A 23,586-nucleotide genomic window follows, 5' to 3' on the forward strand; every position below is an offset into this window, starting at 1 on the left:
ATTCCCCCCCCCCACACACACACACCCAGGGATATGTCTATTCTCTTGCATTCCCACAGCTTTCAGCGCATTGCTCAACATACAGGGTACGTACTTGTTGATGTTAATGTATGTGTGTTTGCATACGTGCACAGCAACTGGGTAGAGGACGTGGGTGCGTGATGCAGTGTGCGTTCCTCCTCATCCTTTTTCCCTTGAGTAGCTGCAGCCTGGATGCTTTCCTTCTCGGGGGAGGAGGTAGAACCGCTGACCCTTTAACAAGTTGTGCCTCACAGAACAGGTGTCTCCCCCGCCTCTTGGAAAAGTGGGATGGTTGGATACTTAGTGACATCAGAGACCGACTAATAAGAAATCAGGCTTCGGCAGACGAGCCAATGGGAGGTCGAGGGCGGGCCCGGTTTCCTGGGAGCCAGGCGGGCCGGGCTAGTCCTCCAGCCACAGCGGAGTCTCTGCCGTTCACGCTGCGCGCGGCAGCTCCCGCGACTCCCGGCGGCTCCAGTAGCGGCGCCGTTTCCCTGCCCGCGCTTCTCCCGGAGGCACGGCGCGGGCACCTCCCGCCGCAGCGCGGTTCCCCCGCCGCTCGGGCTCCGGCCGTAGCACGGCTCATGCCTCCGGGCGCGGAGCGCTCAGGTGGGCCGGCCGTGGCGGGGAGATAGGCCCCCGGGGGCGGCGGCGGCTGGACCATGGCCCGGAGACCCGGGGCGCCGGCCGCCTACGGGGAGGACTTCTCCTTCGTCAGTCCGCTGGTGAAATACCTGCTCTTCTTCTTCAACATGCTCTTCTGGGTGAGGCTTGGGGGTCGTGGGGGCACCTGGGCTGCAGGGCACCCCCTGGAGGGTTGAGTGGGCTGCCCGCGCTGAGCAGAGGTCGTCCCCGGATGCCCGGTTGAAGGCGAACGTGGTGAGCGGCACTGCCGAGTTTTCTGAGAAGACCGTACTTTGGGGTAATTTATCCTAGGCAGAGACACCACAGTGGCTCCTTGTCTGCAGAGCGTGTTGGGGTGGGGGATATGCAGGGGATTCAGTGCAGACTTCTGGGTATTCTCTCAGCATCGGATGAGGGTCTGTGTCAGGTCAAAAAGGTGGTTTTGAGCGTCAGGAGCGGGTTTTCCTGTTGGTCCAAGGCAGACCCACTGACACACTCATGATTAGGGGATTTTTCAGGCCTGGGGGCTGTGGCCCTGCTGGCAAAGAAGAAAGAGGAAGGAGGGAAACCCAAACCTTCCCTCTCCCTTACCTCAGAGAGAATGAGTTAAGGGGCTTTCATCTCTTCCTTTTGCAGGCCTCTGCTGCCCTTCCTCCCTCCAAAGGCTGAGAAAGGACAGGAAGAGCCTCCAGGTGTGGATGTCTTTCCCAGAACTGTCCCAAACTTTGCCCCACCTTTCTCAGGACCAGGCTCCATCCCCGGGAGTTTGACAGTCTTCAGCTTCTTTAAATAGACCCTATGTTGGGCTGGAAGTCCAGGGGTCCTTTCAGAATCTTCTGCTTGGGGCTGGAAAAATAGAAAAAATATTGGACCGGGGCTGCCTAGATTCTCATCCCCACTCTGCCATTAATTGTTGACTTGACTAACCTGGGCAATATGTTCACCCCTGTAGACCTTAGTCTCCTCCTCCATAAAAATCCAACATGATCAACGATGCCAGAAATACTCTGCTGGAGCTGAGAATGCAGCTGGACCAGATCATGAAATGCTAGCTCAATCCTGTTTCAGGTCTAGAGAGTCCCTGAGCCTCTCTGGGTTTGTGAACATTGGGAGATCCACCCCCTTTCCCCAATTTCTCTTCCAGCACCAACTACACGAGAGCTGCTGCTCGAAGAGCCCGTTATGCTTGCCCACCTCTGCCTGAGACCTAAAGTTCAGACTTGCAGGAGGGAGGAGTCTAAAATACGTTTCCTAGGAGAGGGAGCAGACTAGGCAGCTAAGCCAGTTGCTGGAAAGGTTCCACAGGGGCCGTGGTGTGAACAGACACAAAGTACATAAGTGCTAGCCCGTTGGGAAAAATGAGAGAAATCCCAGAGGGTGGTGATGACAGCTCATTCTCAGCCATTGTACTGGGAGAAATGAAGTTTGAACTCCTAACAAATTCTCAGTTTTAGAACTGGAAAAAAAAATTGGAAGACATCTTGTCCAGTACTCGCATCTTATATATGAGAAAGCCAAAGCATAGAGATGTTGTTTTCTCCTGGCTCAACAGCTGGTTAGTGGGCTTGATCTGGTGATATTTTCTACTGAACCACAGTGCCTCTAGGGGCAGTCCTTGGCCCAGATGGCTGCTACGGTGGCTGGAATGTTAGCAGTATTAGTAGTTAACTAGTCAACACAAGTTCCATGGTGTAGGTTCTGTTTCAGCTGGAGGTCAGGCGAGACGGAAGAAAATCTCATCACCACTCTGCCAGGCTGGGGGATGTCCTAAGGGGAACCCCCCACCTAAAAGCAAGTTCCTGAGAACCCTCTTACATGCTCACTGAGTGTCCCAGGCCAATGCACGCCATGCTCAGAGCCAGCACCGCATCCCAGGGGCCTCAGGTCCTCACTCTAACTTCCTCTATCAACCAAGGCTTTGCATGCGTCTTCTTTGGAGCCTTCTAAGGAGCACCCTTATCTGTGCTCCCCAGCTACAACAGCTGGGCGCATCTGTTACACTTGTGTTCTCAGTAATTTTCCTGGACTTCCCCACTCTACCCCACCGGCCTTTTGCCAGATGAATGACTTTGGGAGGTCGCAGGAAGGGAGAGAGTTTGGCTCCACAGACCCATTTATCTTGGTACAAATGCTTCATTCAAGGTCAGAGGACCTGGCTAACCAAGCTGGCACCATCCCAGTTTAGAGGAGAGCCCCTTCTTGGCCCTACTTTAGACTCATAAGAAGTCATTGGCGCTAGAAATGGCACACTGAAGGACAAGAGGCCCAGCTTCTTTCTGGCACCCGCTTACTGTGTGACCCCAAGCCAATATATCTGTCTCTCTGTCCTTAAGCTTTCTCCTCTAAAGGAGACATTTTTTTCTGCCTCTGTGAACTGTTTAAAGATGGATGCATCACTTTGGGGACTGTTTTCTTTCTTCAAGAGCTGACGCTAGATCTAAGGATGCATCTTTTTTGTGCCCCGGTATCCTTGGGACATTGACCTTCCCAGGGGACAATACTCTTTCGGCATTACTGAGTGCCACTTCTCCCCCAGGTCCAGAGCCGCAGAGTTCATTCCACACAAGGCCAGCTGGAGATGAAGAGCTGCTTGCCCAGACCAGGGGTCATTTGTCTTCCCATCCCCCCTTTAGGGACTGGTTAGTGTGGGGTTTTTTTGCAGGCTTCCACCATCCCAGTCAAATTCCCCTCTTCTACTCAGGAGGCACCTGAGTGCCATGGCTGGGACTGTCAGCCCACTCCTTTTCCAGACAGAGTGCGTATTCCGGCCAGGTGCTGGGGAGCTGTGTATGGATGGTGTTCGTGTCTGGGCCTGGATCACCTTGGGATGGTAGCCAGCATTGTCGGGCTCATACTCCGTGGTGGCAGTGGCTATCCCTGCTACTTCTCTTGGAGCCCTGATCCTTGGGGCATTTGGTGTCTGACTCAGAAAGCTCCTGGCTCCTTTGGGACCAGGACCTATTCCACCTGTTCATGTTTCAAATCTCACTTCCCCTTTTGCCCAGGAGTTCTGATTTTCTCCCCAGAATTGTGCTGCTGGGTTACTGATTGTTAGGATCCTGTGGCTTGGAGAGTTGCCTCAAGATCACAAAAGTTGTATTTTAGTCTTTCAGTTAAGAAGTCGCTGACTTTCTTTACCTCCCTGTATTGGACAGCTCTGTGCAGAGGGAAGAGAGTGGTCTGGTACATGCTTTATCATTCTGGGCATATGTTGGCAGGAACATTATCAGTGCTGCCTACAGCAACCATCTCCTTCCTTACTGATCCTTTTCCCACCCAGGGCAGCAGTTGGAGTGGCTTTTGAGTCAGGCAAAGCCCAGAAGCTCAGATCTCCTGCCCCTGTGTCTCAGCTGAGGCTTCCTTAGTGGCGATGCCTCAGGGCTCCCATGGCGCCTCGTACATATTTTGCTTGTCAGATCTTTCTTTACCTGTGCTGCAATTATGTGTTTCTGTTTTTCTCCCCCTCTAGACTTCAGGCTCCCGAGGGTAGAGACTGCCTTATTCACTTCTGGATTCTCAGTGCCCAGCTGTGTTTGGCAGAGAGTGGATACTTATTGAATGTTTATTGAGTGGGGAATGAGAGAGCAGAGCCTACAGGGTGGAGGCATGATGCCCTTCCTCCCTCTCTCACGGACACTAGCCTTTCAGGATGCAGCACAGCGTTAAGTCCTCCAGCATTCTTGGTTGGAGTATTGTCCTGTGTTTTTTCCTTCAGTGGGCCTGGCACCCCTCCCTCAAGCCAGGTCAGAAAACGTGGCAGCCATCCCCTCCAGCATCTTCCTCAGGGCCTAATTACCACACACAGCACACGTGGACCCCCTTCCAGGTCTTCCCTAGGGGGATCCAGGCCTCTGGTGAGGTATCTTCGTCGACAGATTCACTTTCCTGCCTAGGACCGCTGTATTGGAGTCCCCAGGGCACTCAGGATGCCCCAAACCACCTGCAGCACTATCTGTTGTAACCTGGCTCAGAAGCCATGAGGAAATGATCAGGCATCAAGCCTGGCAAAAGCCCCTCCTGAGTGACAGGGTCCCTTATGCCCCCATCCCCCCACCACACACACACACACACACACACACACACACACACACACACACACACAACTACTTAAATATGCTAGGAAGCAGAGCCCATTTCCTCCCCCATTTTTCCCCTCCTTTCCCTATAGACTAACCAGCCTGCAATAAATGAATTATAACAGTATTATTTTTTTAATATATAAATTTATTTATTTATTTTTGGCTGCATTGGGTCTTTGTTGCTGCATGCGGGCTTTCTCTAGTTGCAGCGAGTGGGGGCTACTCTTTGTTGCGGTGCGTAGGCTTCTCATTGCGGTGGCTTCTCTTGTTGTGGCGCATGGGCTCTAGGCGTGCGGACTTCAGTAGTTGTGGCTCACGGGCTCAGTAGTTGTGACTTGCGGGCTCTGGAGCGCAGGCTCAGTAGCTGTGGCGCACGGGCTTAGTTGGTCCGCGGCATGTGGGATCTTCCCAGACCAGGGCTTGAACCTGTGTACCCTTCATTGGCAGCCGGATTCTTAACCACTGCGCCACCAGGGAAGTCCCTATCACATTATTTTTTTTTTTTCCTATCACATTATTTTTATAAAAACAACAACAACAACGATACCAAGAATGAAGACAAGAACCACACACTTTGCTGTCAAGTCACATGCATGCCTTCTTAACTCCTCAGATAGCTCTGTTTGCCTTGTACCAAGTAGGAAATCATAAACTTCAAGCAGCCTTTAAAAAGAATAAAAGAAAAGCATCTCTTAGAGTCTCGATAGCAGGCTGTGTGTCAGGCTGGTAACTCCAGGCTGTGAGTTTGCGTGTTTATACTATTTTGAGCACTTGTGAACTTTCCTTCCTCGTTTATACCCTTGGAAAACCAAAACCAGCCATGGCCTAAGGAAGGAGCTAAAGGGTTGGCCCAGACATTGGAGAGGAAAGAGCCCTGTGGACTCCTCTACTCCAGCAGGACAATTCCATCCTATCCAGAGGGAGAAAGCCAAGAACCAGTTTCAGACAGATAGTTGCCACTTCAGAAACCCAGGAACAATGGTGGTGCCAGGATGACCACTGTAGGACCAGTGTGTGCAGATCCTGGGCAGTGAGAGAGGAGGCCCTACAGGATGTGATTTCTTTGACTTCATCCAGAAATAAGGATAGAAAGGACTGAGAAGCTGGAGGTACAGACCCCTCCCTCCCAGTGTCCCTCTGGGAAGGGACAGTGTTTTGATTCCCATGCAGGGAATCACTCTACTCTCAGCTGTCCCCCACCGCCACCTTCAAAAGAACAGGAAAAAGATTTATTCCAAAGAAGAGGTGAGGAAGGACTCTGAGACAGATCCACCCAGTTCATGCAGACTGGACTTTAGAATGTGGAAGGCGGACAGGCCGGGCTTTCTCTCGGTGGCTGGCGGGCCCTGGGTGGTGATGCCCCCTCTGCCCCTTTCAGGAGCCGTTCCAGGGACTTCCCTCTGGGTCCTGCAGGGCCTTCCTGATGCCGTTTTACTTACCCCTGCCTGAGCCCCGCCCAGTCTGGAGATTACCCACTGCTCACCCAAGATAACTGCAGGCAACTCCTTCCCACCTCACATGATGCCTGGAAGTGAATACACATGTCCTGGTAGGAGACAGAGAGGGAGGCAGCCATGTGGCCGAGGTCGTAAGGCTCTGGAGCCATGTGGACCTACATTCCAGTCCCTCTTTAGCCACTCACTCACTGAGTGCATTCGCCCAACATCAGTTCTATAAAGTGGAGATCCTAACACCCTCTTGGGGTTGTGGTCACAGTATACATACAGTGGTTAGTCCAGTGCCTGGCCCTTAGCACTCCACAAAAGGTAGCTGTTACATCGTTGTTAGAATTGGCTCCTAGAGCCAATTCACCTTTTGGGGATGGACTTGGACAGCTAGGATGAGTGCTCCTCCTGACGAGGGGCAACTAGGTGGGGATTGAGTCTAGGTAAGGGCCAACCCTGAGCCTGACTTCCTTCAGCCTTGAACACCCTTGCTCACATTCCTACTGTTAGCCAGAGGGAGATGACAATTAGTGGCATCTTTATATTTTATAGTTTACAAAGAAGTTTCCTATATATAATAGGAACAGAGACTCCACTGTTGTCTTTAAGGACCTTCCCTAGGTCCACTCCTCAGAGCTTTTCACACCGCATTGGTCTTAAGGTACAATCCAGTGGAAATGGATTCCAAGAGCTAATTTGCCTGTAATTTTCGGCATTTGAGCATTAGAGCCAGGAGAAGAGCTCTTGTTCAGGACCTCAACTTGGGGCCCTATAACCACTTATCTCTTAGTATTGATGGCTGTGAAGTAGTGTCCTAGGGGCTAGAATAAGGGTTTTCCTCACATCAAATCATAACTGTCTTTTCCTGATTTACAGAAAAAAAAAGTCAAGATAACGGAAAGACTTTTCTCCATTTTCTGTTTTCTCCCATCTTCTCTCCAAGACAACAGCTGCTTATCTGCCACCAAGTGCAAGCAGAAGGCAAAGGGAAGAGGACAAGTAGCAACAAACATTATGGAAAACTAGGAAACTATTTAGAGTATCGCCATATTATTTTATGAGATGCAGAGACATACGTCTAACAGCTGAATCATCTGTTAGTAAAATTGTTCCTTATTTCTGTGATAGAAATTAGTATGTCATGCTTCCTCACATGACACATTGAGAAGGACACATTATCTGTGTAATATTCCTGTCAAAAATATGTCGTCTGGGGCTTCCCTGGTGGCGCAGTGGTTGAGAGTCCGCCTGCCGATGCAGGGGACACGGGTTCGTGCCCTGGTCCAGGAAGATCCCGCATGCCACGGAGCGGCTGGGCCCATGAGCTATGGCCGCTGGGCGTGTGCGTCCGGAGCCTGTGCTCCGCAACGGGAGAGGGCACAGCAGTGAGAAGCCCGCGTACCGCAAAAAAAAAAAAAAAAAAAAAAAGTCGTCTGAATCTAATTGGGAAGAAACAATCTGACATGCAAATTGAGGGACATTAAGCCAAACAACTGGCCTGGACTTACCAAAAAAAATTTCAGTGTCAAAAGAAAAAGTATCAGAACATGTGTTGGCAAGGATATGGAGAAATTGGAACCCCGTACATTGCTGGTGGGAATGTGGAATGGTGCAGCTGCTGTGAAAACAGTTTGGCAGCTCCTTAAAAAATTAAACATAGAATTACCATATGACCTGGCAGTTCCACTCCTGGGTCTATACCCAAGTGAACTGAAAACAGGTATTCAAACAAAAACTTGTACATGGATATTCATAGCAACACTATTCACAACAGCCAAAAGGTGGAAGCAACCCAAATGTCCATCAGTGGATGAATGGATAAACAAATTGGGTTCTCTCCATACCATGGGATATTATTAGGCCATAAAAGGTATTGAAGTACTCTTACATGCTACCACATGGATGAATCTTGAAAACATTATGCTAAGTGAAAGAAGGCAGACACAAAGAGCCACATATTATGTATTCCATTTATAGAAAATGTGCAGAATAGGCAAAACCATAGAGACAAAGCGGTTGCCAGGGCCTGGAGGAGTGGAGGGAATGGGAGTGACCATTTAATGGGTACAGCGTTTATATTTGGGGTGATGAAAATGTCCTAGAACCTGATAGTGGTGGTGGTTGCATAGCGATATGCATATACTTAAGGCCACTGAACTGTACACTTTAAAATGGGTAATTTTGTGGTATATGTATTTTACCACGAGTTTTTAAAAGTTGGTGTCTTGAAAAACCAAAAACAAAGAAAAGAAAAAAAGCTGTGAAACTGTTCCAGGCTAAAGGAGACTTGATCACTAAATGCATGATCCTTGACTGGATCCTGAACCAGAAAAAAGGGGAAATAAAACCAGTTATAAAGGACATTATTGGGATAATTGGGGAAAGTTAAATATGACTGTAAATTAGATAGTAGTAGTCGCATATTAAAGCTTCAAAAAGAATCTGATAGGTCAAGATCGTATAGAGTACACCAGCAGAGCACTGTTAGTGCCTTGTCATCTGAACAGTTTTAAGATCCACTGCCATATGTTTTGGTATAAGCAGAAATCACCCTGATTAAAGGTTGTAAAATTGCATGCAAGTGAATCCCAGTTTAAGAAAATGTGATATTAAAAAGTGTGGATTTACAAGACTAACAAATTGAGGGTGACTATTTTTTAAATAGATTTCATTTCTTAGAACAGTGTTAGTTTTGCATAAACTTTTGAGAAGATGGTACAGCGACTTCCCATATATCCCACATCCAGTGTCTCTGATTATTAACATCTTACATGAGTATGATACATTTGTTACAATTAATGGCATTATCATTCAGGTCCGTACTTTATTCAGATTTCCTTATTTTTACTTAATGCCCTTTTTGTGTTCCAGGATCCCATCCAGGATATTGAATTTCATTTAGTTGTCATGTCTCCTTAGGTTTTTGTTGGCTGTGGCAGTTTCTCAGAATTTCCTTGTTTTTGATGACTTTGATAGTTTTCAGGAGTACTGGTCAGACATTTTGTAAAATGTCCCTCTATTGGAACTCGCCTGATGTTTTCTCATGGTTATACTGGGGTTATGGGTTTGGGGAAGGAAGAGCACAGAAGGGAAGTCCCATTTTCATCACGTAATCTCATACATCAATGACCTCTGTTGACGTTGACCTTGATCACCTGGCTGAGGTAGTCAGGCTTCTCCACTGTAAAGTTAATCTTTTCCCCCCTTTTCCATACTGTTCTCTTTGGAAGGAAGTTACTATGCGCCACCTTCTTGACAGTGCAGTACCTCCATAAAATATTTGGGATTCTTCTGCGTGGGGGTTTTGTCTTTTCTCCCCCATTTATTTATTTATTAAGTCATTTATATCAGTATGGACTCATGGGTATTTATTTTATATTTGGGGTAGCAACTCCATACTCTTTTATTTTGATGTCTCTTTGGCATAGCCACACGAATGTGGGGTTTTGTTTTTGTGTTTTGTTTGTTTTTGAGCATTTCCTTACCTTCTGGCACCACAAGATGCTCCAGACTTATCTATTTCCCACCCCAGTCCTAGGATCAGCCATTTCTCCAAGGAGCCCAGGGGATGGCTATTTTCTTTATAAGGTGATTACTCACCTTACATAAGGATAAAGATACTGGTGCATGCAAATTATTTTATATAATTTGATTGACAACTCTTCAAGAACATGCCTTTGGCTGGACTCAGCTATTTTAAAAACTGTCTAGCTTTTGAAAGTTTCCAGCAAGGCTTCCTTCTAGCCAGAATATGAAAAGCTATTCTAGGAAGAGAAGTGTCTTTATCTCCATTCCCATCATGAAAGGAGATCATTGGTGATATTGTAGGGTGTCATAAGATTTTGTAGCAAGACTGATATATTGTAGACCGTACCCGACTTGAGACTGGAAATGGGGTTTAGTCCAGATATTGCCATTGCACCCACGTGCACTTGGTCAAATATCACTTACCTCTTTTGGCCTCATCTGTAAAAAAAATGGTGAGTGGCTGAGTTCGTTTCTAAGCTTCTACTCAGCTCTAAAATGTTATGCTGTTAACAGCAGCGGCACTAACTTTGGAATGGCAGCAGCTTTGAGGAATTCAGGGTGGGAGAAGTGGGCAGGAATAGAAGTGTGAAAGGGCAAGCCTGACTGCAGGGTAAAGAGGCAGATCCATGACAGAAATGCAGAATTTTAGAGTTAGCTAGTCAGTTCCAGGTGAGCAGTATCATTAATGATCATATTAAATATTAATGATAATATTAATGTCTTAGTCTTGCTTCTCACATAGCCGGCACCTACCAGCTCTAGATCTCCGGCTGAGTGTGCTTTAGGCTTGTGGTTCTCGAACTTGACTGCATGTTGGAATCGCCTGGTATGCATTCAGAAACACTGTTGCCTGGGTTCTAACGCCAGAAATTCTGATATACTGGGTTTGGGGTGCAGCCTAGGCATCAGGAGTTTTTAGGTTCTCCTCCGTGCCCCTCATTCTAATGGCAGCCAAGGTTAAGAAGCACTGCATTAGGCCCTAGATGCCCTTGCCCCCTCCCATGTAACAGATACACCTCCTTAAGGGCAGGGACCACATCTTGCTCATCTTTGCAGTCCTCAGAGTATCTCCTACATAACAGCTGATGAATTGGATTTGGACAGTATATTAGTTTCCTATTACTGCTGTAACAAACTGCCACAAACTGAATGGTTTAACATAACACAGATTAGTTGTCTCATAGTTCTGGAGGTCAGAAGTCCAAAACAGGTCTCACTGAGCAAAAATCAAGATGTCAGCAGGAATGGTTCCTTCTGGAGGCGCTAGGTAAGAATCTATTTGCTCGCCTTCTCCAAGAGGCTGTTCACGTTCTTCAGCTTACGGCACATACTCCAACCTCTGCTTCTGTTGTCATACATATCTCCTCCTCTGACTCAGACCCTCCTGCCTCCCCCTTATAAGGTCCCTTGTGATTATATTGGGCCAACTGGGATAATCTCCCCAGTTGCAAGGTCCTTAACTTAATCACATTGGCAAAGCCCCTCTGGCCGTGTAAGGTTACATATTCACAGGTTCTGGGAATTAGGAATGGACATCTTTGGGAGGACGCTGTTCTACCTACCACAGATAGAGACAGAGCAACTGCTATAATTACAAGCCCACCCATGGAATGAAGTTACCCTGTGACACATGGCATCTGTTTACTTTTCCTTTCTTGTTTTAGCTGTGTTAGGATTTAATCAGAGACCGTCTTTGTGGAAAGTTATACACCTTAGTGAAAATTTAACATGTGACAAAACAGTGAGGAGCCTGGGAGCAACAGAAATAAAGAGCAGATACATATTTTTTAATGATTCAGTAAAGTGATATTCAGAACCGTAATTGGCTGTGGTGAGTTTTAAAGGGCAGACAGAGATGCCTGATCACTCTGGCAAAGGGCTTGTGCTTCCAGGCCCGTGGGGTAACCGGGGTCTCCGTTGTGTGGTTTCCTTGCCTCCCACCAACTCCCCCTTGCTCCCTGAGCCTGGCTGTGCTGTGGGACAAGAAGCCAGCTGGCACCTGCAGCCCCTCACACAGCTCTTTCTGCAAGTAGCTCCCTCTGTCCTGGACAAAGAGTGTGAGGGCCAGCACGTCACACATCTGGCCCCGAGTCAGAGGCGGCGTCAAATGATTGGGGACCAAGGAGAAGGGGCTGTACAAGCTGAGAAGAGTCCTGAAAGGTGCAGTTTTAGACAAGGGTTTCCCATTTCCTGCTGAATGCATCAGCTGGTAGAGTTTCCCAAGGAAAATGTCTCTCTACTGAGGGGCTAGTCTGACCCTGTTACCTGCTATGGGTGCTCAATTCCCTTCTCCCACCAAAGCCCCAAGATGGTCTCTGTCTTGCCGGACAGTGGAGTGCAGCCAGCCCTCTCCTTCACCACTGAGTTGGTCAAGTCCCTGCTGCTGAGAACTCCCTCCAGCCAGAGCTTGGCCCCCGCTATTGCCATGGTGATAGCCAGCTGCTTCTTAGCACCAGCCTGGGAACTGGGCACAAAGGAAGGGTGACCGAAGGATGTGCACACTGGGCCACCCTGCACTCCTGGAGGCATAGAGCGGGGCATAGAGAAGGCCCCTTTAGGGAGCGCTGGTGGTCTTGGATGGGTTCGTTCTCTGAGACAGAAGCCAGGAAGTTTGAAAGGTCTAAACTTCTCTGTTCCACACTGGAATCAGGGTTTAAAAAGTTTCCTTTGCAAGGTAGTTCTGCTGTTTTACACCCACGCATTCTTTCACACTGGTTTGTACTTTCATTCTTGCATTTGACACCATATTGACCTCCAAGAGGGTTAGAGACCTGGCAGCATCTACCCAGGCCTGCGTCAGCTTTAAGACCTCCCCTTTGATGTAGCTGGATTCAAATTCAGAACTTCATAGTTTCTATGTGACCCTGGACAAGTTAATCCTTAGTAATGATAGATAATATTTATTATCAGGCATCGTGTTAAATGCTTTCCATGCATTCTTTTATTTCATTTTCACAGTAATCTTATTAAATGTAGTTGTTTTAAATTACCATCTTCAGATACAGAAACTGAGGCTCAGAGAGTTGTCCAGCACAGACCCAGGTTCAACTCACTCCGAAGCTCATGTTTTTCACTGCTATTCTGTTTTAACCTTGCATTGCCTTAATTTCCTCATCTGTAAAATGGGGATAATAGCTGCCTCACAAGATAACTGTGTTGTGAGGATTAAATGAGATAATCTTGGTATAAGCTTTTCATGGAGGTAAAGCACTGACAGATTCTATCAATAGTATCACCAGGGAGGAAAAAGATGCTCACTTCTGGGTCCAGGAAGAGTCGTCTTCCTCCTACTCTGCTTTAAGGTTACTGACGGCTATCAGGGCTCCCTGATTTCCAAAACCTCAGAGTGTGGCTCCTTCCCTGTCTCCACAGGTGATTTCCATGGTGATGGTTGCCGTGGGAGTCTACGCTCGGCTGATGAAGCACGCAGGTGAGCTGTAGGTCCCCGTGCATCTCCTCACGACTCTTCGCTGCCTCTTTCAGCCCTGGTCTTTCAGCCCTCCTTCCCACATAAGCTATGGAGCTATAGGGGGCAGCCACCCTCTAGCCAAATCCTAGAGGCTTACTCCATCAGGCCATCCAAGTCAGTTCACCTGGATTTCCCTGAGCTCCCACGAGTCTTCTGAGATCTGCCTGCATTTTAGGCTTAGGAGGTGTCTAAGGAAGAAGGTAGGCTTCCGGGTGCAAAGAGTAACCGGGGGCTGTAGCCCTTCCTTCGCTCTGTTCTGGAGTAACTCAACCTCCATTCCTATTCCTCTGCACAAAGTCTCCAGGAAACGGAATCTGCAAAGCCAATGAGCCTAATGCCATTCTAATTCTTTTCTGGAGCGAAAGTGGTCCCTCCTCTCTTAAGCCTGGGAATAAAGGCTCTTACTTTTTGTTAGTTTCTCAAATTAAATGCCACAAGCCCTTCTGGGCCCTTTGTTTTCTCCCCATGGGAGGGCAGTACTGCTTCCTGTAACCTTCCCCCAGCCACACTGGAGAATCCCCCACCAGGGGAGGAGGGCAGTTTGGGGGGCACCCCACTCCCTCCCTGGTACCCCCCCCCCTCCATCAGCACCAGACTCAGACTGAGAGACAGCCCCTTCCCCCAGAAGCAGCGCTGGCCTGCCTGGCCGTGGACCCGGCCATCCTGCTGATCGTGGTGGGCATCCTCATGTTCCTGCTCACCTTCTGTGGCTGCATCGGCTCTCTCCGGGAGAACATCTGCCTCCTGCAGACGGTGAGTGGTCAGGGGCGCCCCCAGAAATGCCCTGGCCTCTCTCCTTCACGTGCCTCTCATTCCTGAAACCTTTCAGTTTCCCTTGTCCCTCAATGCCCCCAAGGTCTGTGCTGTCCACTCCTCACTGTAGAGCTCAGCCCAGGTGACCCAGCACAGGGTGACCACCCCCAGGACAGCGTCCCAGAGGCAGCTGCCTTTCCTGTGTGTGGGGCACCTAGGAGAAAGTGCCCCGTGGACCCCCAGTACTCGCCATGGTCCTGGGAAGAACTACTGCCCAGCATGGTAACAGACTGCCTCCTTTTTCCACCTGCTCCCCACAGTTCTCCCTCTGTCTCACCATCGTGTTCCTGCTACAGCTGGCAGCCGGGGTCCTGGGCTTCGTCTTCTCAGACAAGGTAACACTGGGAGTCACGGGGCCTCCTCAGCTGTGAACCAGAGGGAGGAAGGGAAGGTTCCTGCCCGCGCTTAGCCTGACTAATTAACCACAGTGGTCCTTCCCCTGAGAAGCATCGGCCTCTGAAAGATTATCCTTAGGGATGAATGAATGGCCTTTAAAGGTGCCATATTTAAAGAGGATTTCAAGATTGTAAGGTGTTTTCCTCTGACAGTCTGAGAGGCCAACAGGGAGGTAAATTCTATGAACCAAAAGTTAAAATAGTCTGTAAACTTTAACGGCAAATGATTGAGTAAAATTCACTTATCAAGTGAACCACAGACAACGTGAAGAGCCTTTTGTTTCTTTTAAAAATTGTTTATTGGGATAAACGAAAGTAAGAAAAGGGGGAAGTAAACAACACTTTGAACAGCTCTTACCATATCTGGGAGTGGTCTGCCATTCAGTGACAGCCCTTTTAATTAAGAACCAGAATTTTTTTCCCAAAGGGCAAATGATTACCAGGGGCAGAGTATAGGACTATGGATAGGAAACTTTGAGAAAAGTAATGAAGCAGGAAGGAAGAGACCATGGTGGAACTATGAATTTGAGAGCCACTGAGTTAATTCAGAATGTCCTAGTCCTTCGGGCTTAGTAAAATCCTAATACGATACAGATCTGTTTAGAGTCTAAAGAGATGCAATTCTCTTATGTCCACTAGAGGTCAGTGCCTCAGCTCAGTAAGTCCTTTTCTACTAAATACTTACCCCCCCCCCCCCCGCCCCTGGACACACACACACACACACACACACACACACACATACACACACACACAAACTAGTTTCACTGCTTTGCATCAGTCAACAAGTATTTTGTGTAATAATATTCAGAGATAGATAAATATTGGATTATCTTGAGATGTGGCTCTGAGAAGAGGCAATAGCAGGACCAGCATTTTTCTTGCCCACAGGTTCCTGAGGGCCCAGAGATGCACAGGCTTCGGAATTGGCCATCTTCCATCACTAGGACTTGGTTCTGATTTCGAGGCTGACTTAAATAAAGAAGGATGACCACTGTCTATTGCTATTTCTGCAGGGAGGAGCTGGTTAGGGGTTAGTCCTGTGTTCTGATTCCCTCCTCGTGTTTCTGGCAGGCGCGGGGGAAGGTGAGTGAGATCATCAATAACGCCATTGTGCACTACCGAGATGACTTGGACCTGCAGAACCTCATTGATTTTGGCCAGAAGAAGGTATGGGCTAAGAGGGGGGTCATCTAGTGGTCCAGGAAGCTGTGGGCAAAAGTTAATGCCATCCCAAGAGACACCTCACCCTCATCACCTGCCGGGTAATGGATTCTGGGAAGGGGTCTGGCAAAAAGAAAACACGTAGCTTTAAAAGTACTTTTAAGGGCTTCCCTGGTGGCGCGGTGGTTGGGAGTCCGCCTGCCGATGCAGGGGACGCGGGTTCGTGCCCCGGTCCGGGAAGATCCCACATGCCGCGGAGCGGCTGGGCCCGTGAGCCATGGCCGCTGAGCCTGCGCGTCCGGAGCCTGTGCTCTGCAACGGGAGAGACCACGGCAGTGAGAGGCCCGCGTACCACAAAAACAAACAAACAAACAAACAAAAGTACTTTTAGGGCTTCCCTGGTGGCGCAGTGGTTGAGCGTCTACCTGTCGATGCAGGGGACGTGGGTTCGTGCCCCGGTCTGGGAGGATCCCGCATGCCGCGGAGCAGCTAGGCCCGTGACCCATGGCCGCTGAGCCTGCGCGTCCGGAGCCTGTGCTCCGCAACGGGAGGGGCCGCAGCAGTGAGAGGCCCGCGTACCGCAAAAAAAAAAAAAAAAAAAAAGTACTTTTAAGGGCAAAGAACAGTATATATAGTAATCTACCAATTGTGTAAAAAAAGAGAGGAAAGAATATGTATTCACGTTTGCAAAAGGAATCTGGAAGGGTATGAAGGAAACCATTATAAGTGGTTACTTATAGTGGGAGGGGGAACTGGGCAGATTTTTTAATATTACCAATTCAAAAGTCAGATTTTTAAAATTATGGCAAAATGTACATAATATCAAATTCACCATTTTTAAGTGTACTTAAAGTGTACAGATCTGTAGCACTAAGTACATTCACATTGTTGTACAACCCTCATCACTGTCCATCTCCAAAACTTTCTTCCCACACTGAAACTCTGTACCCCATTAAACACTAACTCTCCATTTTCCCCCTCCCCCCTAGCTCCTGGCAACCACCATTCTATGTTCTATCTCTATGAATTTCTGTCTCTGTGAATACTGTATTTGTCCTTTTGCGACTGGCTTGTTTCACTTAGCATGTCTTCAGGATTCATCCATGTTGTGGGACGTGCCAAAACGCCTTCCTTTTTAAGGCTGAATAATATTCCATCATATGTATATATCGCACTTGGTTGATTCATTTATCTTTTGATGCACACTTGGGTCACTTCTACCTTTTGCCTATTGTGAATAATGCTGCTATGAGTCAGAACTTAAATTTGAAACAAAAGTGCTTTTGAGACCAGAGCTGAGTTCCCCTTCGCTTGGTGCAACACTCTTGACCTGGATCCTGTTTGCTTTCATGGTGTAATTATGGCCCACAATATTGAAGAGTCTCCTCCTGTGCTTCCTCTATATTAAGGCAAATGTTTGTAGCACTGATGCTTTATTTCAGCCAGTATTTTTGGAACATATACTTTTGCGAAGCTCTATGCTATACAGGACTGCAAAACCAGAAACTGCCCTCAAGGAGCTCATAGTTGAGTGTGTGAAACAAAAATATATACAGCAAGTTATAACAAGACATATAAAATGATAGAAATTAAGAAGAGAAAACTTCTTCAGGGGAAGGTCACTAAGAAGCTTGAGCTCCAGGTTCCAGGTTGTGTTTCAACACAACGTGAGCTTACAAGTGCAAGCTTGCCATAGACTTTTGGTTGCTCTGAGAGTTCCCCTTGTCACCTCAGTGTGGGGATGGGGGTGGTAATTGTAACCCCTGTGGTGGGCTTTGTTGCAGTTCGGCTGCTGTGGAGGGATTTCCTACAAGGACTGGTCCCTGAACATGTACTTCAACTGTTCGGAAGACAACCCCAGCCGTGAGCGCTGCTCTGTGCCTTACTCCTGTTGCTTGCCTACCCCCAACCAGGTGAGCACACATCCCGCCTCATTTCCTCCTGCAGTGACCTGAGTTACTTTCTGATTAGGGCAGCTGCTATTGGGAATCTCCATCCCCTGGTTTAGCCAGTCAGTTTTGTAGAACAGCTGTCAGATGTTTTTCTTCACTCCAATCTGATGGCTCTGTTATCTTGAACTCCTGTAGCCCACTTGGGGTTTCAGAAGGCACAGGTCTCTAAGGCAAGGAGAACTGGACTCAGACGTCTCAGAGGAAGGGAAGTCTGCATTTAGCAACTTCCAACGTAGCATCCTCCACATATATCCTCTAACAATTTAGGAGTTTAGGAAGGGTGGGAAGCCCATCAGCTAGGGCCCCTAAGAAAAAGTTATTGGAATGGGAGTCCCACTTGGCTTTTCAACTCTCTTCCCAGGCAGTGATCAACACCATGTGCGGCCAAGGTATGCAGGCCCTTGACTACTTGGAAGCTAGTAAAGTCATCTACACCAATGGCTGTATTGACAGACTGGTCAACTGGATACACAGCAACCTCTTCGTACTTGGTGGTGTGGCACTGGGCCTGGCCATCCCCCAGGTAACTTACCCTGTAAAACTGTGGTCCCACAATTCTGTAAAGACTCCTTTGTTTTGGGGAGGGCACCTGGGGCTCAGCTAGGGTGTCAGGCACTAACGTTACTGAAGGGTAGGAGATGTGATGGTGCCGACCGCACTGGGAAGATTGAGTCAGAGGAAACAAGGGCATCACTCATTGCTGAGGACCCAATTCCTTCTCACCTTTCCCAGCTGGTGGGAATCCTGCTGTCCATGATCCTCGTGAGTCAGATCAAAGATCAAATCAAACTACAGCTCTACAACCAGCAGCACCGGGCTGACCCATGGTATTGAGAATCCATCCTGCACCTCCTCGTTAGGGCAACAGGCGAGCCTCATCAACCAACGGCAGTGGTTACAGCTCTCAGCACCAAATGGAGATTTGGGTTCCAGCCCCACAAGCGACGGCCCAGTGGCAAGAAGCAAACTCCAGATGCCAGAAGGCAGGGTACACAGGTGGCTCAAGTCTGGGAAGGATGTGCCTCCTCTCCCCATCCTAGCTCTCAGCATTGTTATTTTGTATTCTTTCTACCCTCCACCATTTGGGTTTCTGTTCTTGTTTTGTCTGAGCAGAGATGCTTGAGCAGAGCAGTCGCACAGAGTTGTGGGGGCAACAGGCTTTCCACGGAAGCACTGCAACTGACAGACCTGCTGAGGCTGCCACTGAGCTTGCCGCACATACTCGCATTCTGGCTGTTGCCAGTGCGCCCTGCCTGGAGTCCGGTTGGCATGATACCAGCTCTAGAAGGGGAGGGAGTGGAGCAGGCAATGAGCGTGGGGGTCGGCTGGGGACAGTCGTATGTGCTGGGGAGGAGGGGAAGACCCTGTGTTTACTAACTGCCTGTGCTGCCATCCTCCCAGGTAGTCAGAGTGAGCTACATCCTGCCCCTCCCTCATTTCCATGGAAACGTGGCAGCAACTGCAAGGGGTACAGCAAGCAGCCAAATTCACCCCGTCTCCCCTCCTTTAAAAAATGTCTGGAACCATGGTCTCTATCTTCTGCAGCCAGCAGAGGTGGGACTGAGCCATACATCCCCTTGAACTGCACCCCTGTATGGCCCTCGCTCTCCAGTAAGTGGGTTTCTTTTTTTTAACCTTGGCAGTGTGCAGAGAAAGAGAGGTAACACCCCCCCGCCGCCCATTCCTCTGCACCAGAGCTAGCTCAGTATTTCTACAGTGTAAGCAGGGATCTTGCTGGGGCTGGGGGAGCCAGAAATGGCAATAAAAGTTTGTTTACCTGGGCTAACCTGGACTCCATGAATTTTCCATTCTGGCAACTGGGAAGGGAGGGGTAGAAGGGCCCGGCCGGTGGGCCCTCCCTCCAACAGGGGACTGGACACTCTCCTAAACGCTACCGTACTTCCCCGGCCCCACCACTCACCCCAGCTCCCTCTAGCAGATGCACCATTCCCCTCCCACAACCCCGCCCCCTCCAGTCTAAATTAGATAAAGAGATTCCCCATTCGCATTTGGGAACGGCATAATTTTATCCCCAAACCTGACGTTAATTTTTTTTCCGAACTAAAATACTTTGCTACCCAAAACTTTCCGGATGGGTTAGGGAAGGATACGTCTGTAAATCACTGTGTAGCCCTCTCGCCGGGAAGGGAGTGGGGAGGAGTGAGGAGGAGGAAGGCCATCTCTTCACTCACAGTCTAGACCCTCTAGCCCTCTCCTCCATCTTTATCTGAAAGAGCTGGGTACCACGGCCCATCTTGCTTTAGTGAAGACCCAGAAAAAAATTTCCAGCCGTGCGCAGGGCTTCCTCGCGCGGAGAAGGGCGGGCGAGCGCGGAGAGCAGGGAGACCCGGCTGGCGCGTCGGGGGGCGTGGCCGGGGCGGGGCCCCGTGGCGCCGTGTGTGGTCCCCACCCCCGCGGCGGCTGGGCCGCGCCTCCCCCACCCCGCCCGCGAGGAGGGGGAGGGCTGCGTGACCCCACTCCCCGGTGAGTGTCCCCGAAGTCTCCTAACCTAGCTTAGCTCTGCAGTCGGGAAGCTCAGACTAGGGCCTTGGCCTGGCCGGGGAAAGATGGAAGAAGCCCTACCGCGCTGGGCAGAGCCTAGAATTCTCTCCCCGCCCCCAGTTTCCCCTAAACAAGCCTTCTGCTCCTGGGAGGGCGCCTTTCCAGCAGCCACCTGGGGCCTCAGCCAATGTTTAGCTCCAGCTAGTAACAGAACGGAAAGAAAAAATAAATTTTTTTTTTTTTAAAGTAAGGGCCTTTTATTCTGGGAGAGAAGAGTAAAAAAGCGCGCTTTCTTAGTGCCAGAGAGTGGCATTTTATGCTCCTTCATTTGGTGATGCGGACCGGGAACTCGGTGTTAGGGAGCCGGGGTGATGCACCTTCCCGGTTCACCGATTTTGAGGAGCTTACCTGGTAGGGGGCTGCTTAAGGCCTTTTAGAGGAAAAGACCAGGAACGCAAGTCTGCAGAACCAGGATTCAAATCCAGATTTTTTGAACTCCAAACTACACTTTTACTTAAGTCTCTACTGTCTCTCACTATATCTAGCCTTCTGGGCTTGTATTGATACAAAAGGAGTCGGGAATTTCCCACCAAGTCCCAGGCCTTAAAAGGCCCTGAGCTTTAAATGTTCAGGAGCTTATAGTGCAGTTCAATGTTTTTACCTAGATTCGTTTCTCAGTGTCTTTTTAGCTTTCTTTCTCTTTGGCCTGATGCTGGGAGAGAAAATGCCCAGTTTTTTAAAGGTTTCTCATCATTATTTCACGTTTCAATTTAATTTGCTCCCTGAATTTCTATCAGTTTAAAAACCCTAGTCTCAAGCATGTGGGGTTAACACCAGTATCTTAGAACAGCTATCAAATCTAGGCCTCAAAGGTGGGTGAATGGAAGAAGATTCTTGCGGCAGTGGAGATCAGGCTGGATGAGCAGAAGTGGACAGAAAGGGCCCGAAGGAGGGTGAAAATTTGTCTGGCATGACATGGCAAGAAAGGTACCCCTACGGTCTGTGGGCCTCAAACCCTACAATTTAAACAAGGACTTGAGTCCAGGAGTGCAAATTTTGCAGAATGTTCAATGAAATTCTAATTTCCTCTGTATTGGTTTTCTATTGCTGATGTAACAAATTACCATAAACTGGGTTGCTTAATTCAACACAAATTTGTTATTTTACAATTTTGGAGGTCAGAAATCTGAAATGGGTCTCACTGAGCAAAAAACCAAGGTGTGAGCAGGGCTAAGTTCCTTCTGGGGGCTCTAGAGAATCCACTTTCCAGCTTCTAGAGGCCACTTGTGTTCCTTGGTGCCTGGCCCCTTTTTCCATCTTTAAAGCACATCACTCCAACCTCTGCTTCTGTGGTCACATCTCCTTCTTCTCTGACTTTGACTCTCCTATGTCCCTCTTATAGGACTCTTGTGATTAATTTGGGCCCACCTAGGTTATCCAGATTATCTGCCATTTTAAGATTCTTTTTTTTTAATTTTTAACTTTTTTATATTGGAGTATTGTTGATTAGCAATATTGTGTTTCAGGTGTACAACAAAATTATTCAGTTATACATATACATGTATCTGTTCTTTTTCAAATTCTTTTTAATTTAACCATATCTATAAAGTTCCTTTTACAATGTAAGGTATATACACAGAATTTCTGGGATTAGGACATAGACATTTTGGGGTGGCTCTTATTCAGCCTATCACATCCCCTTCCCACTACGTGCATGGCTTAAAGGTGGGGGAGATGTAGAAATGGACTGTTGTTGGATATTGGCAAGAGTTTGACGTAGGTGTTGTCTGGCCTTCATTCTAGTAATTACCTAACATTTATTGTGTGCTTGCTGTGTGCCAGGTACATATTTATTACAAAGTTTGATATGTGGGTCCTTTACTGTTGTCTAACTTATTCTCATCCCAAAGACCAGATATGTTAACAGGGCCAGGGACCAATTTCAAAAAAGGGGAACAGCGCAGCTTCTTCCACCAGAAGAGTTCTTCTGGTCCATTACTCTAAAAAGGTCAAGAACATTTTGTAAACCCACTCCCCGCCCCCAAAACAGTTAAGAGTAACTAGATATTCCAAATTGCCATAGGTAGAACACTCAGAGATGGGTAACCACACTGTAGAACTGAGGTTGGAAGTTAAGCTCGAGAGTCCTCACTACCATGCCAGGGACCTGGTCAAGCAATCAGATGAATGGAATAGCATAGTGATTCCAGAAAAGTTTTTAATCATCACTACTCACTGACTAGTAAACAAGAAGCAACACAATGATGAAAGGAATCACTAATAAAAGTTGTTAGGACAAATAGATTACATTATGGAAGAGAAGTAACTCAGATTCATATCTCACATCATACACTGCAGTTCATTTCAGAAGGTAAAAGGATATTATAAAGCAAAAGGAACAACAAAAATGAAAATCAGAATATTATCTGTGTCCTAGCTGTCGAGAACTAGAGTGGACAGCTTTTCAGTGCATCTGCCCAGCTCACAGGGATTCTTCTTTCTTTGGAAACTGGCCCCCTACTGCCAAGCCATAAGAGTGAGTCTTGAGAAGCCATATTTGTACTATAAGACCTGGTCTCCTGGACAGCACTTACTGGATCAGGCTTGGGCACTGTATTAGTATCCTAGGGCTGCTATAACAAAGTATAGTTGACACTTGAACAACGCAGGGGTTAGGGGCACCAACACCCCATGTAGTCGAAAATCCTGAGAACTTTACAGTTGGCCTTCTGTATTCACAGTTCTGCGTCTGTGGATCCAACCAACCCTGTACTGTACAACTACAGTACATATTTATTGAAAAAAATCCATGTATAAGTGGACCAGTGCAGTTCAAACCCATGTTGTTCAAGAGTCAACTGTACCACAAACTGGGTAGCTTAAAACAGAACTTACTGTCTCACAGTTTTGGAAGCCAGAAGTTTGAAATTAAAGTGTTGGCAGGGCTGTGCTCCCTCTGGCCTCTAGGACAAGATTCTTCCTTGCCTCTTCCAACTGCTGGTAGCCCCAGGCATTCCTTGGCTTGTGGCAGTGTAACTGCAACTTTTGCCTCCATCTTCACAGTGATCTTCCCTCTGTGTCCGTGTCCCAATTTCTTCTTCTTATGAAGACACCAGTCATATAGGAATAAGGGCCCACCCTACTGCTGTATGACCTCATCTTAACTAATTATATCTGCAACCACCCTATTTCCAAATAAGGCCACATTCTGAAGTACTGGAGGGTTAAGGATTCAACATATCTTTTTGGGGGGAACACAATTCAACCCATAACAGGCATCTAACCTAAACTGTAACCCTAACATAAACCCAAACGGAGTTCCCTCTGTGGGGCTTCGGAATTGAAAATGAGATTCTAGTCACAGCCTGGCCTGACTGGTCTGGTGGAGAAAGAAGAAAAAAGGAATCTGAGGCTCAGCTTCTTACACCTTATGGACTAAGTAGCAGAGAAAGTCTATTTACAGAAAGAGCAGAATGAAACACATTGGGGGTGGGGCAGAGAGGCAGAGAAAAGGGAGCCGAGGAAGGATACTCCTGGAAGCAGCTTTCACTGTGGTCCTACAGTGTTTCTGCAGCTCCACGGCTGTCCTCCCTTGGA

General features: G+C 48.1%; 1 protein-coding gene across 3 annotated transcripts; it reads left to right on the plus strand.

Annotated features, from left to right (window-relative positions):
• The first annotated feature begins 405 nt into the window (after positions 1–405).
• TSPAN33 (tetraspanin 33) lies at positions 406–19,269 on the plus strand. Of its 3 annotated transcripts, XM_073809923.1 has the most exons (9): positions 410–785; positions 1,282–1,337; positions 13,070–13,127; positions 13,792–13,919; positions 14,240–14,314; positions 15,446–15,541; positions 17,320–17,448; positions 17,849–18,010; positions 18,220–19,269. In XM_073809923.1, the coding sequence occupies exons 3-9, from the start codon at positions 13,079–13,081 to the stop codon at positions 18,319–18,321; spliced, it is 741 nt and encodes a 246-aa protein (XP_073666024.1). In that variant the 5' UTR covers positions 410–785; positions 1,282–1,337; positions 13,070–13,078; the 3' UTR covers positions 18,322–19,269. The 3 variants fall into 3 exon arrangements, with proteins under 3 accessions (XP_019779786.1, XP_073666024.1, XP_019779780.1); XM_019924227.3 differs by lacking the exon at positions 1,282–1,337 and having other exon boundaries at positions 406–785; positions 13,795–13,919; XM_019924221.3 differs by lacking the exon at positions 1,282–1,337.
• Positions 19,270–23,586: the final 4,317 nt, after the last annotated feature.

Source organism: Tursiops truncatus, chromosome 9 (genome assembly GCF_011762595.2).
Source record: "Tursiops truncatus isolate mTurTru1 chromosome 9, mTurTru1.mat.Y, whole genome shotgun sequence".
NCBI classification, from domain to species: domain Eukaryota; kingdom Metazoa; phylum Chordata; class Mammalia; order Artiodactyla; family Delphinidae; genus Tursiops; species Tursiops truncatus.